Raw genomic sequence first — 19,803 nt, forward strand, 5'->3', positions numbered from 1 at the left:
TGCTATAGGCCTAGGCTGCTGGGGGACGATGCACCAAACACGTCCTCCTTCTTTCTTCTCTCTCCTTTCTCACATCCTTTCTTTTCTCTGGCACAGAGCTCTTGCCCTCTAATGTCCTATCTACTACTAGTCATGCAATTCTGTGCTATTACTGTATAGAATGTTTACTGCTGTGTGTCCCTCCCCTCCTCCTCCCCTCCTCCTTCTTCTTGTGAGTATCTCTGGCCTGGAGTTGTCCGTTTCCTGTGGAGCTCTATACTGCATCTGTTGTCGTGGTCTCATCAGCCTGCCATGTCTTCATGGAATCCTGGAGTTATCCACTCCTACCTGAATGAACAGTTCTCCAACCTGCCTATGATTCCTCTTACATTTTCAAACTGTCATGTAACATCATCAGTTTGTATCATAAGATTCCACATGTACGCTTTAGTCAGATATGGGTATCTATGATAGATGTATGTTTATCTTGCTGTTCTCTCTTTCTTCTGTCTGTACCTGGCTGGCCTTAGGCAGATGGGTCCCTCCATATGAGCTGGGTTCTGCTCAAGGTTTCTTCCTGTTAAAAGGGAGTTTTTCCTTGCCACCGTCACCTTCAGGCTTGCTCTGAGGGTTTCAGGCCAGGTTTTTGTAAAGCGTCTTGAGACGATTTGTATTGTTATTGACGTTATATAAATTCAATTGAATTGAACTGAATGGAACTGAATTGGCATTTAACATAGAACACCAGAATTGACTGGTCTGCCACTGGAGAGTCTGAAGAAAGGTATTGAGAATATTATGACGCCTGTAACATTGTTCAGCTTGGTCATGGGTCAGTGATGGTCTGGGGAGGCACATCTACGTAGGGATGCACAGACTTGTACAGCCCAGACAACTGTACCCTGACTGCCAATAAGATGAGATAAGATAATCCTTTATCTAGTCCACAGTGGGAAAGAACATGGGGGCCATACAAACTATTGAGCACCATTTTGAGTTGCTGAAATGTCCGCAAAATGGACGAGACTCATAGCTATCCAGCATGATTATTTTTCCCTTCGAGAACTGATGTTTTCAAAATGTTACTTTAAATTATTTGAGCAGTGTATGAGGCAGTCATCTGGAATGGTTTTCAATTACCACATGTGTCGTCAAGGCTGAGTTTGTGGAATATCTTCTTACTGTGTTTGACATGATCGGTTGTGTTGTGTAGAGGTAGGGTTGGTACACAGTTCTCTACAGTAAATAACCCTATTCCACTGCTTACTTCACATTATGGTAAGAACTACTCAACTAAGTAAAGAGAAATCATAGTTCATCATCCAGAGAATTCAATCATCAAACGTGATGATGATACTTGCTCTGTTAAGGAAATGAACAGTACCAAGCGTTCCTTTTACTGCAGATCACAAGTTCATTAAGGTCACTAAGACTACTGGAAATCCAACCTCATGGAGCTGATTGAGAGAATGCATGCAAAGCTGTCATCAAAGCAAAAGGAGGCTTCTGTGAAGAGTCCAAAATATAAAACATTCTGGTTTAACACTTTTGTTTACTACATAATTCCATATGTTACCTTATAGTTTTGATGTCTTCTTTTTGATGTATAATGTAGTAAATAATACAAATCAAGAAAAAACATAGAATGGTATCCTTACATCACAGCACCAGTGATCTTTGAGATGCTTGGCCATAAGATGAGCACCAGGAGCCGTATCCTCGATGGAGAAAGAGTTTGGAGGACATTATCAAGGCAGCACAAAAAGAAGTTAGACAGTTATCAGAACTGCAGAAAGGTTTGATGAGGAAGAGTTTACTAAAGGGTACAATAAGTTGTCCATAGCTGAGGCCATGGAGACTGAAGCTCACCATGCATAACCAAGTTAACCAGATGTCTTTGTCTTGGAAACAAAGGGAAGCACTGGAAACCTCAAGTCCCACAATCCCCCAGGTGTGAAAACTGACCCAGCAGTTCACTGGCTGACAGTGGCATGTGACCTCTGAGGTCATCACGTCATATAAAATGCACTGTTTGGCCTGTGTTCTTACTCTTACTCTCTTCCGCCTTTTCTCCCCCACTCCACACCTCCACGTGGAGACCCCCAGCTCCTCGGCTGAAGCTGGGTGCCAGGTAGTCTGCTAACAAAGAGCAGCAACTCCAGGCCTGTTTTCCTTACAGCAGCGAAGCGACATCCTGCTTGAGGAATCTGCACCAGCTCTTTTAGGGGCCGTCCACACGGAAACGCAAAAACGCAGAAACGCAGAAGTTTTGCATCGCTTTGGCCGATCGTCCACACGTATCCTGTAAACGCATAGCCCTAAAACGCACTTTTCTGAAAACGGGTCCCAGGGTGGAGAAATTCGCAAATGCAGCTCTTGCGTTTCTTTGTGGACGGACACAAACGGAGAAAACGATGACGTCATCGCCACACTCCCGAGCAGCCTTCCACCTCCCGCAAGACGTCTCATAACACCATCAACAACAATGGCGGACTACATGCTAGTTTTCCTGCTGGAGAAGATATTGAGCCTATTAGGGTTACTAGGGCAAAATATCATGCTCCTGTGCCACCACGCTGAGCAAAAAAGGCGATTTGTAAACAGCGCTCAAGATTTGTGTGCATGCTCCGCCTCTTCCTCTCCGTTTTTGGTGAATTTATGAAACTGAAACAGCGCCACCTATAGGCCTGGAATATGAAGTAGCGTTTTTGGTCGAGCTGAAACGGATCTGTGTGGACGCGGATATTTCTTGAAATGATGCCCTCGAAAACGGAGAGGGAAAAGATCGTTTTCGTACGTGTGGACGTGGCCTTAGTCAACAAACAGAAGGTTTGCAGGCTAAACTCTCAAACAACAGGAGCCACAGCTAGTTAGCACTGAGCTGCTAACAAGCCACTTCAAAGGACTTCAAGGAGCGGCCAGTTTCCCTCCAACGTCTGCCATCAGGACCACACAGCAAAGACTTCCAATTTTTCTAGGTCGGCCCTTCCATCAGGAACCACCAGTTACAGGAGCAACACACCAGAAATGGACTTTTCCACCAAATCTGGTGGTATGACCTGGGCATAGTCAAGCTAAGCATTGAACTCTTAAACTTTGATTTGATGTGATATTTGTTTTTATTGAGTTGTTATAGTATAGTGATTTGATGTTAGTTTAGGTTATGCAACACACAGACTCAGGGTCTCTTGCATGCTAAACTAACCATTCTTCCTTTAACCTGGCACCTCATAAAACTCTTATCACATTCCACATATACACTAGAAAGCACATGGTCTCTGAGTGTCAGTACTCAGCAGCCATCTTGTTTTCTCTTTGTTCAAAGCCTCAGGGCCCCAGCGGCCATTTTGACCCCCCCCCCCACACACACACACACGTCTGTATAAAGTACACTGTAATTAGATCGGATGTTTTTACTTTTATTCTTGTTAATAAATGTCTTTTAAACACACTCTGTCTATTTAATGTTGCACAAGAATGAATATTGCCAACATCTATACAATTCCTTCACCTTAACTAGTTGTTAATGTGGTAAATTTTGGTTATAGTTATTCAGTTAATTATTAATCAGAAATCCAAATTGACAATTTAGTATATTTTATGAGACTGATTTGATAAATTTGCTATCTTTTCCCTTCTTAGAAGGGTGGTGCCCCAAGGTGATCTAGTAATTCAGATCCAATTATTTAATAATAAATAATTATTTTTGATAATTATTAATTATTCGTGATAGCCAAACCCCAATATTGAGTGTAGATAGAAATCCAAGTGGCTAGAAAAGCTGGACGGAAAGACAGCACAGAGGCAAAAATCATGGCAGGAACAAGCTCTAAGTACAAGGTCAGCAGAGGCGGTGATCTACGACACCAGGCAGGAATCACTGAACAAAGATGCCCCGGAGACAATCCAGCACATAATAGAAGGGTGTCAGATGCTAGCAGGTAGGGCATATGCAATGTCATGAAAGTTGCTGGCATAAAAGAAGAGGGAGAGGCAAAAGAGGGCCATAATGACCGATGTAGCGATCCCAAGCAACATCAGGAAGAAGGAATAGAATAGAAGATCATGAAACACCAAGGGCTGAAAGAAGATCTGGAAAAGGTATAGAAGGTGGAGGCAACAGTGGTCTCTGTGGTAACTGCAAGACTTGGGCCTGCAACTCACGAACATCTGTACGTGCACGCATGTGTGTGTTTTCGAACATACACTGTGTTGCATTCATTTTTTCACCAAGATCTTGTATTGATGATGGAAGAGTCTGACAACTGCACAAAGTCTTTTTCAGCACATCTCAAAGAATTTTTTTTTTTTTTTTTAGTTTTAAGAAGATGGCATGGGACACTTGGGATAGGCTCCAGCAGACCCCCGCAACCCTTAACAGGAATAAGCAGGTACAGAAGATGAATGAATGAACGAAGATGGCATGGCATGGTATGCAGAACGTATTCTGAATACTATGTTTACTTCCACACTGAATTGCATTTGTAACTGTATTCTAAATACTCTCCATCTAATTTGTAACAGTAATGGCGGTACATGTATTCTGTTATAGGCGGTTTAGCCTTCTGTGTTAAGTTGACGTAAAGACTATGGCGACAATGCCGAACACTACGCATAGCCTGGTAGTTTGCATAGTTGGTACGAGCGTATTTCAGTTTTAGTATTTCTGGCTGCTTCTCCATCTCCATAATTTTGGAACTGATTGTTTCAGATCAATAACGATGGAACACAAAGGAAAGGTTAACTGAGGATGTTCGGAGATACAAACGTTTGTATGACTCGGCTTCGGCAAAAGTTTCAGTCACCATTGTTGAAAGTGAAGCAGGAAGTGGAAAGTGAAAGAAGTAGGTTACGGAGTCTATGTCCCGCAGAGGTATAAACTGTGCTTTACTCCCCAACACTGGTTGTGTCTTATTTTAGCAAATCATACTTTGAGTTGTTATCTTTATGTAAGTGATGTTTCTACAGTTTGAAAACTGCACCGATGTAAATATTAACAGATACTGACAACAGTGTTTTTTAATTTTTAAATTATTGATCCACCTGTGACAATATCTGTAATGTATAGTTTACAGTTTCTGAAACCAAATATACTGCATATAATTATTCAGTAATTACTGACGAAACAGAGTATATGGCCATATCTGTTGAAACAGCCGTCCCCACTGTTTACCTTCACAACACTTCAAATGGGTCGTACAATCTTGTTTTTCTGTTTTATTGTAAAACATATAAAGAGAAAATTAGATTTAAAGATGTTCCTGTTCTTTGTATGAGCTTAACTATTATTTAAAATCTTATAAATGTAGTGTGGACAAATTACATTTACAGTGTTGGCAACATATTCAGATCCAACTATGAGAGCATTAGCACGAGTGTGACCAACAATCGATTTCTCATAGCTAAAAAATACATTTGACATCAAGGTTTCATTTAGAAGGTTAGTAGAAGTAGTAGACATGGACACCTTAAGATCTAAAGTGACTACCTCATTGACAGCTCATTGACAATGAAATCTGCATGTCTGCAGCTTTGTGCAACTTCTGCGTTGTAAGAAAACAAGAAAGATAAATACTTACTTTTTCAGAGCAGCTATGAGGTACATGCTCCTCGGCAGAAGCAGATAGACCTGGTCTGTGAGTACTGCATGGATGATCTTCTTGGCTACGTAGTCTGGGTTCAGGATTGGCAGAAGTCTTGGCCACCTGAGAAAGACAGAAATTTATTTAAAAACAGCAAACGTAGTAGTAAGTTAACTGATCATTCATTGGTGACAATAGCTGGAGTTCAAGTCCAAAGCCAGATTCATGGTTCTGTGTCACACATATGCCATACAATAGGTTTGCCATTGGTATGATTGGCTGTGATTGCCCCACAACATCTAGTCAGGCATCCTCTCCTTTGTAATTGTTTCAGAAATTAACTGTTCAACATTTTTCAGCTTCAAATAAATCATGTACCACTCAATTGTCATTGTTTGATGCACAAAAAAGAAATTCAACACAGTTGACTAGCTGTCAACAAGTGTCTTCAAGGACAATGCCTACACACCAGTGCACAAGCATAAATGCATGAACATGTGTAGACCTTGTCATGATTTGGTGATTTGATTTTCCTGGGGTTCTGTTTCCAGTTTTATTTTGTAAAGTTCTTGGTTTCCTGTTTTCTGTTTCTCCCCGTCTCCGAGGTATAGCTCGGACTCCGGCTCCTGTCCCAGAGGTGGCTCGGACTCCGGCTCCTGTCCCAGAGGTGGCTCGGACTCCGGCTCATGTTCCTGTGCTGACTTCTGTTCCTGTTCCCATGCCGGCTTCTGTTCCTGTTCCCGTGCCGGCTTCTGTTCCTGTTCCCATGCCGGCTTCTGTTCCTGTTCCTGCTCCTGTTCCCGAGGTGGCTCCGACTCCGGCTTCTGCTCCCGTCCCCGAGGTGGCTCGGACTCCGGCTGCTGTTCCAGAGGAGGCTCAGACTCCGGCTGCTGCTCCCGCTCCCGAGGTGGTGCATGAGCACCTTGACTGGTGCAGCTATGCAACCCCATGCACAACAAACTGTGAGCAACGCGGGTTCAGCGTCTTGCTCAAGGACATGTGGCATGTTCCAAGGATTGAACCGCTAAGGCAGGGGTCGGCAACCTTTGGGACTCGTGCCACGGGTGGCACCCCGTGGTATAAACACTGGCACGCTAGCACCTCTCAGTGTTATGATGATCGTCACTTTATGTGTGGCCTGATTTCTCAGGTTTGAGTGACAGCTCCCACCCACAATCCCTGCAGCGCTGTAGCCACAGTCCTGCCAGTGTTGGGTATAGTTACTTTGGAAAATAGTTAATTAGGTTACAACGTTACCATCAATTAAAAGTAATCTGTTAAGTTACAGCGTTACCTATGAATAAAAGTAACGCATTAGAGTACTCATGCGTTACCAAAAATTAAAAGCCGTTTGCAGCGCCTCGCACATGCTGCAACTTAACTGACACGGACACACAGCCTCCTTTAAATACACAGAGAAGTCCTGACAATGAATAACGTCATTCATCCAACCAAATTAACTCTGCAGGATAACAATACCAGGGTGATAGAGTGGTGCTTCTTGGATACAAGATGGTTTTTTTTTAAATTGGAAGTGGAATTTTTTGCAGTCAACAGAAGCTTTCCACCAACGCAGAGTGTGCATTTTACCGTTATGATGTTCTTGTCCTTTTCGCTTGCGAATTGAAAATAATGTGCATACTTCCGCCATTCAAAAGCTGTCCTCTCTGCCATCTTGCCGGCGGTTCGAAAACACTCACACAAAAACACACAGGTAACGTAGGTCAGCAGGGCACAGACGCATCATCACAGTGCTGCGCCTACGCTGACACATCCGCTGACACATCCGCAGGTGGCACAGTAGTCTGACAAAAAGCAGGCTGCAGTCGGAATTTTTCTTTCCTTATCCGGAGAAATTCTTAAAGCAAAGGGTTACTTTTTAAAAAAATAACGAAGTTACTGATTGCTTAACGCACGAAACTAACGCGTTACAAGTTACAAGAAAAAAGTAATTAGAGCACTCCAACGCGTTACTGTGTAACCCACAACACTTGGTCCTGCCCACATTCTTCGCACATTACAGATGTTGTCAGTGGCAATGCTGGCTGCTAAAAAGGCTAAAACTAAGGCATTCCAATCCTCATGGACAAAAGAGTTGGGTTTTGTATTTTTGAAAGACCGTGCTGTGTGCACTTTATATTGTGAGAATGTTGTATGCCGAACGTTAAGTGTTACGCTGCATTCTGAGACGAAGCACGAGAAGACTTTCAAAGACCAAGCGGGCAAAGCAGCGTCAATTAAACGTGCTGTGTCCAGGTATGATAAGCAAGCTGGCTCCCTCAAAGCTTTTACCACTGCTAAAAATCACGGGACAGAAGCAAGGTATTGCATTGCACATTGCATTGCAAAGCATGGGAAGCCCTTTACAGATGGCTTTTCTCAGTTGCTCAGATGCTCTTTTTGAAAACTTGCTAAATAACGAAATAATCGGTGTTTCTAGTAGTGTAACTTTGCATTAGAGCTTTTATTCAATAACATTTCAGCCATCATGTGTTGCTGGGGTCAAATAAATCTGCCGGGGCCTTCACAGTTAAAACTGCAGGCATCTTAAGCTTGAAATATATTATGCTTGTTCCTTTAATCAATCGCATTTAAGTTCGTATTCTATGACCTTCTCTGTGGCCTGCAGTAGCTTCAGCGTTTTCACAGATCTTAGAAAGCCATATTCATGGCGGACTTACCCAGCTGGCTAAAGGGTGTGTCCGCCACTTTCAGGGCAGCAACTATGAGCGCTATGAGGACATCTCTAGCCGGGATGATGTTAACACATAACTCCGGACTCAACGGGGAATAGCACTAGCGTATCATAACGAAGTATTGGCGGAATGAACGAGTTTCGCTGCAGATAATGCGTTATTTAGAGGCTGCGTTTCGATGCCCTGATCACTCCCGCTATATGGATATACGCTGATCTAATTATCTCCTAAACAAGTGCAAATGAAGCAAAAGTGATATTGGTGAGTAAACGATGATATTTTATACTAGAAATAAGGTCCAGGTTGTAAAATACAGTAGTTTCCCTTATATGCACAGTGGCAAAGCCACAGATGTTTCTGTAATGAGCAGTTAAATAAAAATGTCATTTATTTCAAGTCACATCTTTTAGAATTTAATTCTAACAAATAGGCCCAGCCTATGGGAAAGAACATTTTACACTAAATGTATCTAATATTGTGTTGTTCATATTTAAATCATTAATTATGTTTTTTTTGCTGGGAAAAAAAAGAGGATAAAATAAAAAATAAATAAAAAATCGCAATCGCAATATTGGGGGAAAAAAATCGCAATTAGATTATTTTCCCAAACCGTTCAGCCCTAGTTTCTACATGTACCATATTCCGTATGAAATAAGATATCTGCTGTTTCCACATGTACCAGACAGAAATAGGTGACTGATAGCCAGCTGTCGAAATCATCTCGGATCAGCAAGGGGTGCAAAGTCATACTAAATTCCAAATGTTCCAGAGGTATAAATATTAAGTCATTTTAGCACCTGACCAAAACTTAACAAAATAGTTAGAATTATAATTATAAATATTGGCTTAAAGAGTAGACTCTCAGCTCTAATTTGAGGGATATATTATCTATTTAGATTTAGCCAAATGGTGCTCCAGATTAGGACCCATAAGGTGCAAACAACCCAGGAGTTTTTAAAGAAATTATTATTATTATTATAACCTTTATTTAACCAGATAGAAGAAATACTGAGATCAAGACCTCTTTCACAAGGGTGGCTTGGCCAAGAAAAGCAACAGCACACGTCATGGTGATCAAGACAGACAAACAAAAATAACAAACGGTAAAAATCAAACATAAAAATATTAAAATATTAAGATGCAAGAAAATAGGCAAATAAAGTGCAGAAGTTGTAGGTAAAGTAACAATTTAAGAACACAGGCACTGTTTTTCAAGATTTCCATTGTCGGTTTTCTTAAAATAGAGCGTAATGATTCCAGTAAAACACGTTCTGACATTTTCAGTTCAGACTGGAGGGCAGTCCAAGCACAGGGGGCAGAGAAACTGAATGCTTTTTTACGATTTCAGTTCGAACACAAGGAGCAGAAAAATGTAGAATGTCATTTGATCGTAGGGCATAACGGCTTCTAGTTGTCCAAAGAAAAGTGCATAAATATGTGGGAATCAAGCCAAGAAGAGCCTTATAAACTACAGTCATCCAGTGTGTATAGCGTCTTATATTCAGGGAAGGCATGCCAGCTTTTGCATACAGTTCACAGTAGTGGCTGAGGCGGCTACAACCAGTGATAAACCTCAGAGCACAGTGATAGACAGGAGTCAAGGACTGAAGGCAGCTGGTTGAAGCTGACTTATACACATCGCCATAATCCAGTACAGGCGAGAAAGTGGCTGACATCAGAAACTTCCGAGCTCTGAGGGAAAAACATGATTTGTTCCTGTATCTCAGGTACTTACAGCTGGTGACCAGCTCTAGAGTTTCACCCCGGACAGTTCTGATTGAGGGGATATTCTCCAAGGGAACAGATGAATTTGAAAAAATCATTAGTTTGGATTTATCAGCATTTAAAACCAGTTTCAGGTTCTCCAGACGAATCTGCACTGCATCAAAGGCGGACTGCAAAAATTCAAATGTCTGAGCAATCAAACGTGAGCAGCAGTAGTTTACAGTATCATCCGCATAAAGATGGTATGAGGCATTTGACACTGTGAACAGAATGGGTCCTAAGACAGAGCCTTAAGGTACACTTTTGTGGCCTCAAGAAAGGTGGAGCTAACTCCAGCCATCTGAACACATTGTGTTCTACTTGCCAAATAATTGGCAAACCAAGAGGCAGGCTGCCATTCTTGAAGAGAATTTCCAACAGAAGATTGTGATCCACAGTACCAAATGCCTTAGACAAGGTAATGAACAGAGCCACACAGAACTTTCTCAAGTCCAATGAATCAAACAGATCGTTAAGGACTTTTAGGGCAGCAGTAGCAGTGCTGTGCTGCTTCCTAAAACCTGACTGAAGGGGATTTAGAATGTTCCTCAATTCCAAAAAATCCTTCAGTTGATCACAGATCAATTTTTCAAATACTTTGGCCAAAATACAATTAAAGTCACTGTTAAAAAAATCAAACAAGTGCCCTGCTGTGATAAAATGTTCACTAAAATAATTTAACATGGCATATTTATCGGTCAGGTTTACAGAGTCTTTGACCAAAAAGTTTGGCAGTTCAGTAGAGCTCATAGCACCAGAAGCAGATCTCACAACATTCCAAAATTTCCTGGTATCATTTAGATTTTTGGTGGTTTCAGATAAATAAAATTCAGATTTAGCCATCTTATGAGCCAATCAGCCTCAATTTTTGCTTTTCGTGCTCTGGCCCAGTCAAGATCTCTTTCTTTGATGAGGTTTCCAATTTCAGTGGAAAACCATCGATAATTTCACCCCTTTATCCTAAACGTACGTAAGGGAGCATGTTTATTGATTAGCTTCAAAAATTCAGAATAAAATAAATTCCAGGCCAGCTCAGCTCAGATCATATAGGAGGAAGATTCGTTCCCACTCAAAATTGGACAAATCATGCAAAAAGGCCTGCTCATGAAAAAGTTTAAAATCTCTTTTGAGTAAAATTCATGGTTTCGTTTTGGGGAGTTTGGCATTCCTGACCACTGCAATTGCATAGTGGTCACTCAGATCGTTCCCAAAAACACCAACATCAGTATACCTGTGGGGGGTATTTGTTATTATAAGATCAAGGAGCGATGATCTTAAGGGGTACTTAATGTTAGGCTGGGTTGGACTGCCTATTAATTGCTTATATTTAATGAATCACAGATAGATTTCAAGCCATCTGAGACTGATGACAACCAATCAAGGTTTAGGTCCCCCACTAAGACAAACTCACCAGAGTTTAACCCTGAGACACAGTTATTTAAAGCACTCAGAGCCTCACTGCAGGCTGAGGGAGGCCTATGGAAGGCCCATGACTGTAAGCGACCATCTCTGTTGAAATTCAAGTTTCAATGCCAGAAATTCAAACTGATTGCTAATGGATACAGAGGAGAGGAGAGTAGCATGAAACTTGTTTTTTATATAAATGGCTACACCTCCACCTTTCCTGGGACGATCACAGCAGAATACATTATAACCATTAATAGAGATATCCTGATCTGAGACTGATTTACTTAACCAAGTTTCAGACAACACAAGAATATCAGTTTCAGTTTTCTGTGCCCAGATCTTAATTATATCAATTTTAGTGAGCAGGCTCCAGACATTTAGATGTAAGATGCCCAGGCCTGATCTAGCTCTGAATTCATCAGGGGTACTAATATTCTTCAGAAAGGGGCCTGGGTTAGGCTGAACATTGCCTGATAGTAAAAGGAGAAGAAGGATAAAACAGTTTCGTTTTGTATTAGAAGTTGACTCCTTGTCATCAATATTGGAATTTACCAGGTCAATGAGTTTCTGTGTGTATAAAACTGTCTTGCAAGACAGATATACACATCAAAGGAAGAAGAGATACGTGAATTACTCCTGGCAAGCAGTAGGACAGCATTGGATGTAGGGCCAGTTTATCAACAGCCAATGACCAGGTACAGGTCACTGACCTGGAGGACCCAAAGGTGTATGGGGGGCATGTCCGTGTCCTGAAAAGGAGTTTAGTCAGTCATACCCAATCAGTCAGTTACTCCCAACCCTATCATGCTGCATTTTCACTTGCTTGGGTCTACAGCTGGATCACAAACTGGAGTGGTCAGCTAACATAGACTCAGTATAAAAAAAAGGTCATAGCCATCTCCATTTCCCTAGGACTACGAGATTGTTTACTATCTGCCAAAAGCTGGTAGACGTGTTCTATCAGACTTTCATTGCAAGTGCCACTCTACACAACACCATACATCATACAGACAGAGAAGCTTGTTCAGTGACAAGCTGCTGTCTCTGTCTTGCTCCACAGACAGGATGAGGAAGCTGTTTGTCCCTCAGGCCATAACAACACCTCCCTGTGAGGAAACAACTGGACTTTGGTCATTGCTGCCTATACTGTATATTTTTTACACAGCATTATATATTCATACTATTAAACTAACTTCTAAAATAATTTAGAATAATTCTTGACAAAGTATTAAAAATTAATATATGATTAGGTTCATTTGAACAGGGAAGTGGGTGGAAAAAAATGCAAAAATATTCCTAAAAGTTTTATGTGACATCAAAGGGTGCATGTGACACTTGTGGCCCATATTCATTACACAACTGTAATTTTGATATGTTTTCGTGAACAGTTAAAAATAGTAAAAAAAAAAAAATATATAAAAAAAGTGCTCAAAAATATGTTGACCTAACTTTCTGCTTTTTATGTCGGCCATTGCCAGCCATTGCCAGCTACATAAAATTAAACACACAAAGTTGGAAATCCATGGAAAGAGACCTACTTAGTATGACAGCCATCAAACATTCCAGTGTTGATGAAATAGGGGCACACAATGGTGGTCTTGATCCCATTTTTTCCAGTTGCCAGCAGCTCCAGACCCACCGACTCTGCAAAACCTACCGCTGCAAACTTACTGGCACAGTAGTCTGCAGGGAGAGGAGTCACAGGTGTAAGACAAGGGCATGTGAAAAGGAGAAATTACTAATGGTCAAAGGAGAGATATCACAAGGAGTCAATAAGGTTACTTTATTTTCTTATTCATTGAACATGCAGGTGATTCAATGAAAAGGTTACTTCTCAAATGACAAACTGCATGTTTTTTTTAATGATTTCCTCATTTAAAGTGAAACACAGAAGTGAGAGATGTCAAAACAATTTAACCCCACCTGTGTCTGCAAACACTTCAACCATGTTCATTCATTCAACTTTTCTTTAGAACAAGTTCTCTTTTTCAAAGATAGTCTGATTGTAGTACACACTAAACAAAGACAACACCAGCACATATTAACAAATTATATGACAATAAGGTCAAGGATATCAAGATAACAAGTGCTTTTACAATGATGAACAGAACCAGAACCAGTTTGGACGCACCTTCTCATTCAATTATTTTTATTATGTTCTCCTTTATAGATTAATACTTAAGACATCAAAACTATGAAGGAACACATGGGGTTATGTTGTAAACAAATAAGTGTCAAACCTACGGAAGCCCTAAACGGCCATGCATTCATACATTTTATTTCCTCCGTTTTCTCGTGATAACGAGTTAATTTCCTCCGTTTTCCCGAGATAACGATATAATTAATTCGAGATCTCGAGATAACGAAACTTTGTTTTCCCGTGATAACGATATAATTAATTTGTGATCTCGAGAAAACAAAACAATATTGTAGTAGGCTATATTAAATCATTGCAGGAAATATCATTCAGTGTAGCAATGTCAGAGGAGCAGGAGCATATTGATAACCGCGTCACATATCTTGTCAATCAAGGCCTGACACAGGCTGAAATAGCATTATGCCTTGCTATTACAGACAATAGACACATTAGTGAGCGTAATCTAAGAAGCCTACTACAATATCGTTTTGTTTTCTCGAAATCACGGGAAAACAAAGCTTTATTATGACGAGATCTCGAGAAAATTATCCCGTTATCACGGGAAAACAAATGAAATTATCTCGTTATCTCGGGAAAACGGAGGAAATAAAATGTATGAATGCATGGCCGTTTAGGGCTTCCGTAGAAACCAGAAAATGTTTTAGAATTTAGATTTTCCAATGTAAAAAAATAATCAGTTTGCTACTCAAAGTGCTTTACAGTCACAGACACATCTACGCATTCGCTCACACAAGTACACACACAGTAGTGCCATGCACTGGGAGCAACTGGGTGTTCAGTGTCTTGCTCAAGGACATGTGGCATGTTCCGAGAATTGAACCGCTAAGGCAGGGGTCGGCAACCTTTGGGATTAGTCTTATCATGATTATCTGTACCAAGTAGTCCTTCGACCTAGTACATTGTGAATAATGATCTATAGTTAAAAGGACATGCAAGATACCCAAAACATTTTCCTAGAATGGCTTTGTAAATCATTACAATGCAGTGCTGTTCTCTTGTCACAGCCAATGACAGTCACCCAACTTTGTGAACTATGACACCTTCTAAAGCTATCCCTTGTTATGAATCCAAGAGCTACGATGCAAATGAAATGCATCTTGGTATTCTAGGTTAGGTCAGAGCCCTTTGTTATGTTGAGAACTTAGGGTTGTTAAGAGATTAGCTGGAAGCAAGCCTTCCAGTTTGTAACATGAGTTTTAATGGAGCCAAGAACTATAGTTTCAAAATTGAGTGTTTTATCTCAACCCTTATTTGCTATTATAATGTACTCTTTATCACTTAGCAAGCAGCCCTTGATTGCTTGCAGGCAATTCAAAAAAACTTAAAAGGGAGATATGAGACTACCAATGTTTCTTCACTGGCTCCCTGTGGTGTTCATACAAATAGAGCAGTGGCCTAGGTAGGCTTCTACGGACCTCCTCCACACCCACTTTCCACTTCACTCACTTTAATCAAATATGTCGGCAGCCCTAAGATTTTACAGATATATCTGTTTAAGATATATTTGAGTTATTTCTTTTTTTATGTATTTGTGTATTTATATATTTTCTGAAAACTTAAGTATGTTTTTAACTTAAATTGATAGTGCATCGTTTTTAATTCCAATTATCTAGGGAAAACATTACGGCAATGGAGGGCACAGTAAGATAGTAAGACATGTATGTGTTGGGTTGGTGGGTATGCTTAAGGAGAGAGAGGCACAAAGAACTGATCAGATCTGTTCTCCAGCTCAGACACAACAACAGGTGTGCCAGCTAATGGAGTTATACATGCTGATGGACTATTTACGCTCACTGATACGCTAAGATAACATGTACAGTACAACTGGCACGTACAGCAAAAGCTGATAGCAGAGTAGTGACCTTTGATGGTTATGCTATTAGGTAGGTACACTGCTTAGCTGATGAGTGAGTTATGTTTCACCTCACACGAACACAGGATTCACCTGTAAACTAATAATCCCCTTTTCTAATCAGACACACCAACTATCACAAAGGTCCCATTCAGACTTTGCATTATCACAAGAGTCATAGTTTGCTACACTATGCATGGTTAACAATAGATGAACTGCACAGATGCTGCATGCACACCTATGCCGTAATTTTCATCAAATTTCATGCGGTTCTGTGGAATGAGGCATCTTATCATGGCAGTAAACCGTTTAGGGTTCTATAGCACATTCCCGGCACCGCCCCGTGGGGCATAAAGTATTGCAACCACACAGTCAATGATGCACATGCCGCTAAGGAGGCATTACCAGTCGCATACGTAATCCAAGAAAGGGCAGAGAGAGGATCCGTGGAGAACCATTCATGGATCAGCTGGCAATTCTAGGCAACTTGTCCCCATCTCTTTAGGTGCTTGAGCACTTTGCACAGAGTACAAGCCAACTTATTATTTTGTGATGATGTTAAGTGCTCCCATACATTAAAAACAGATGTCTTTAGAAACCAGTTCATATCTTAATGGAATTTCCTGTTTAAATAAATAAATGAATAAATACAAAAAAGATCATACCTGCCAATCCATTGACTCCTATCAGTCCAGCAGAACTGGCAATGCTGACTAGATGTCCATGATTGTTGGCAATCATGGCAGGTAGGAATGCCTTATAGGTCTGAACAAAGAGAGAGAGATATGGAAAAGAGATAAACCATTTGCATTTGAACTTTCTTTTTTTAACGAACTAGAATTACCACCTCTTTGTTGTATGGTCTCACAGAGAAGCTGACTATTTACATGTTGGATGTAAAGTGTCTTCTCACATACACTAAATAAATAACGCTATATAGTAAATATTACTACCCCTATTTCGTAATCATAGAGATAGACCAAAAGTGACAATGTAACAAGCCATTCAAAAGCTGGAATTACACTGTTAATTTTAATGATTCATTTAATTAGAAATATAATGCAATTAATTATATTTAAACATTTAATTAGAAATATGTCCCACTTGTCATAATGGGCATGTTTTATTTTATTTCTTCAACATTTTGAAGGAACAGCTCAATTGATGGCATTATTGGAGTGCCTTAATTAGCATCCTACCTCTGTTGTACTAACGGAAACCAAAATATATAACAACCTATGCATTATTCCTCCACCCACACACCAAAAATCTATTTACAAAAATGAAAAGAAATACTAAGTGGACAGAAAACTGGAAATTTAAATGCCTTGCAATACTGTCTTTAATTTACATGTTGCTAACACTTCTATATCTGTCTGTGTGTCTGCTGTCTGACGGACCCAGAAGTGAGCCATAGTGTTGACTTCCATGGTCTTCTCAATTAGGGAATCAGGAGCATCCATAAACTTCTTTCCTGTCACAATGCCAGCGTTGTTGACCAAAATGTTGACGTCACCCACTTCTCGCTTAACCTGTGTGGAGCAAAATGAAATGTTTGTTGTTAATAATGCAATTATTTTCCCAAGACAGTATTTCAAGCAAACCATCGCCAAGATGGCCAGAGATTGAATCAAATAAGGCAGCAGCACGTACTGGAGCATCATTAGAGGCTATTTTATTTTTTATTATTAAGGCAAATCATAGGTGTGCTAGATCTTCAAGGGCTGTCTGTATATTTGCATATATCAGAACCCCTGTTTTAAGCCAATGCTGTCTTTGTACAGTGGTCAGAGAGGGGCCTGTCTATATATAAAAAAAATTTGCATCTTTTGCACAACCTCAGCAAAAATCTTCCCTCTGGACTTTTTGTTTTTCATATTTGCAAGTTCGAAATTTTGTTATGAATTTCTGCGATATCTTCCATCTGCACAGCACAATATATAACAAACACCTAACCCCTGACATTATCTTAGCAATACACCCCCAAACAAAATCTTAAGACTGAGGGAAAGATTACAAGAATTTGCGTTTTGCACTGTTGGATCATAACCAGATTGTAAGTAGAGCTTAAAAATGTGAAAAGAAGAAACTTAAGCAAGAGACAAAAAACAGATAGGCAGTTTATATAAAACTGCATTTAAACTAAACAGGCTGTTCATCAGCTGATCAAAAGTTTAAGTGTCACAACAGGACTTAGTAGTGAGTAGCCCTATTATTCACTTCAAACATTTGTTTAGGCATGCTTGATGCGAGTGTTTCTCTTCACAAAGGGCATCCATGGTCTGAAACTGACGTCCATTTTTGTAAACTTCCCTTGCCATCCATCCCCATATGTTTTTAATGGGATTTAGATCAAGGGAACACGCAGTGACGTAATTCTCCTGGAAGATGTCCTGGAAGAAGTAGGTGGGCATTTTCCTGTTGAAACAGTCATTACTGCCCAGACGAGGGCCCCCAGTCAAAGAGGGATGCCCACTCCAACATCTCCTCATAGCCACCAGCCGTTTTCCGCAACACCTGAAGCTCCAGTATTCCACTGAAGGAAAAAAACACCTCAAATCATAATGAGGAGATCTGATAACTCTGGGGATCTCCCTGTCATGTCAGTAACGTTGGAAGATATCAGCACCATCCAAGTTAAAATTTTTCTCATCAGAGAATAAAACATTCATCCACCTGTCCCATGTTTGGTGCTCCGTTACCAAGTCCAAATGGGCACGTTCGTGGGAAGGAAGGAAGATGTGACCTTTGATGAAGTTTTTTGTTCTTTAAGCCCTTCTCTCGCAGATGGCATCTCATGATTATTGGGCTGTAGTCAGCATAACTAAGGGCCTTAATCTGGGTCAAGAATCAGTCTGTGTCTTCACAGACAGCCTGTCAGATCCTCCGTCTCAGCGCAGGTGAAATGTTTTTGGGTCTACTTTTTGACTTTTTTGTCCCATAACCCTCAGGATATTTTATTATTTTAAAATTTTAAAAGTACTCTCTTACTGTAGCTAACCTCAGCAGTGATTACACATTGCGAGAGGCTATACTTTTCCAGGTCATCAATCCTGCCACATTCAATGATAGAAAGTCTTTTTGCCTTTGCCATCAGGAGGTCATGACGGTGTGCAGTTTTCAATTAATTGTCAACACTTTATTTTTTGTCTCTTGCTCTTTTTGCATTTTGAAACTCTACTTATAACCTTGTTACGAGTTCTTTTTTTTGTTGTTGGACGATGTAAAAAAAAAAAAAAGTAAAAAAAAAGTTACTCTTGAACTCAGTCTGCCAAAAAAATAATCAAATCTCTTATTAGAGATATTAGACAGTAATATCAATATTACAACTAATTTCAACTACTACAAAGACGCAACTGTTTGGTTTATGCCCTATTCGCACAGGACTATCATTTGATGAGACCCTCTTGTAATTTGAACTAATTGTGGAGATCGTCTGTGATCTTAATTCCATGTGAATCAGCCAGATCTGTAATTTGTAAAATAAGACACATCAAATTACCTACCGTATTTCTCTTAACAAAGAGGTATTTTTATAATACTTATCCTATGAGAATATACATTTTTGTTTCCTCTGCACCTTTCTTTTGCCAGTGTCTCTTTGTAGTGATGTGAAATACAACACAAAATCCAGAAAAGTTGGGACGTTCTTTAAATTTAAACAAAATGAAAACTAAAAGACTTTCAAATCACACGAGCCAATATTTTATTCACAACAGAACATAGATAATGTAACAAATGTTTAAACTGGGAAATTGTACGTCTTCATCTACTAAACAAGCTCATTTCATATTTGATGCCTGCTACAGGTCCCAAAAAAGTTGGCACGGTGGCAACAAATGGCTGAAAAAGCAAGAAGGTTCAAAAAGATTCAGCTGGGAGACCATCTAGCAAGTAATTAAGTTAATTGATATCAGGTCTGTAACATGATTAGCTAAAAAAGGGACGTCTTAGAGAGGCAGAGTCTCTCAGAAGTAAAGATGGGCAGAGGCTCTCCAGACTGTGAAAGAGTGCGTAAAAAGATTGCGGAATACTTCAAAAGCAACGTTCCTCAAAGTCAAATAGCAAAGGCCTTGCAACTCTCATCATCTACAGTGCATAACATCATCAAAAGATTCAGAGAAACTGGAGATGTCTCTGTGCATAAGAGACTATGCCGAAGACCTTTATTGGATGCCTGTGGTCTTCGGGCCCTCAGTCGACACTGCATCAATCATCGGCATGACTGTGTCACTGACATTACTAAATGGGCCAGGAATATTCCAGAAACCACTGTGGGTTAACACAATCCGCTGTGCCAGAAACAACACCGTGTCCTGTGGGCCAAGACTCATTTGAAATGGACTGTTTCAAAGTGGGAAAGTG

At 40.3% G+C, this 19,803-nt stretch overlaps 1 protein-coding gene across 1 annotated transcript in view; it reads right to left on the reverse strand.

The window, feature by feature from the left end:
• Positions 1-19,803, reverse strand: part of LOC311489074 (epidermal retinol dehydrogenase 2-like) — a 48,891-nt gene that overhangs the window by 21,270 nt on the left and 7,818 nt on the right. Inside the window, 4 exon segments of the mRNA XM_084545971.1 lie at positions 5,559-5,684; positions 12,967-13,111; positions 16,104-16,203; positions 16,839-16,970. Coding sequence (XP_084402097.1) covers positions 5,559-5,684; positions 12,967-13,111; positions 16,104-16,203; positions 16,839-16,970 — 503 coding nt within the window.

Source organism: Chelon labrosus (genome assembly GCF_963514085.1).
Source record: "Chelon labrosus genome assembly, chromosome: 6".
In the NCBI taxonomy this organism is placed as follows: domain Eukaryota; kingdom Metazoa; phylum Chordata; class Actinopteri; order Mugiliformes; family Mugilidae; genus Chelon; species Chelon labrosus.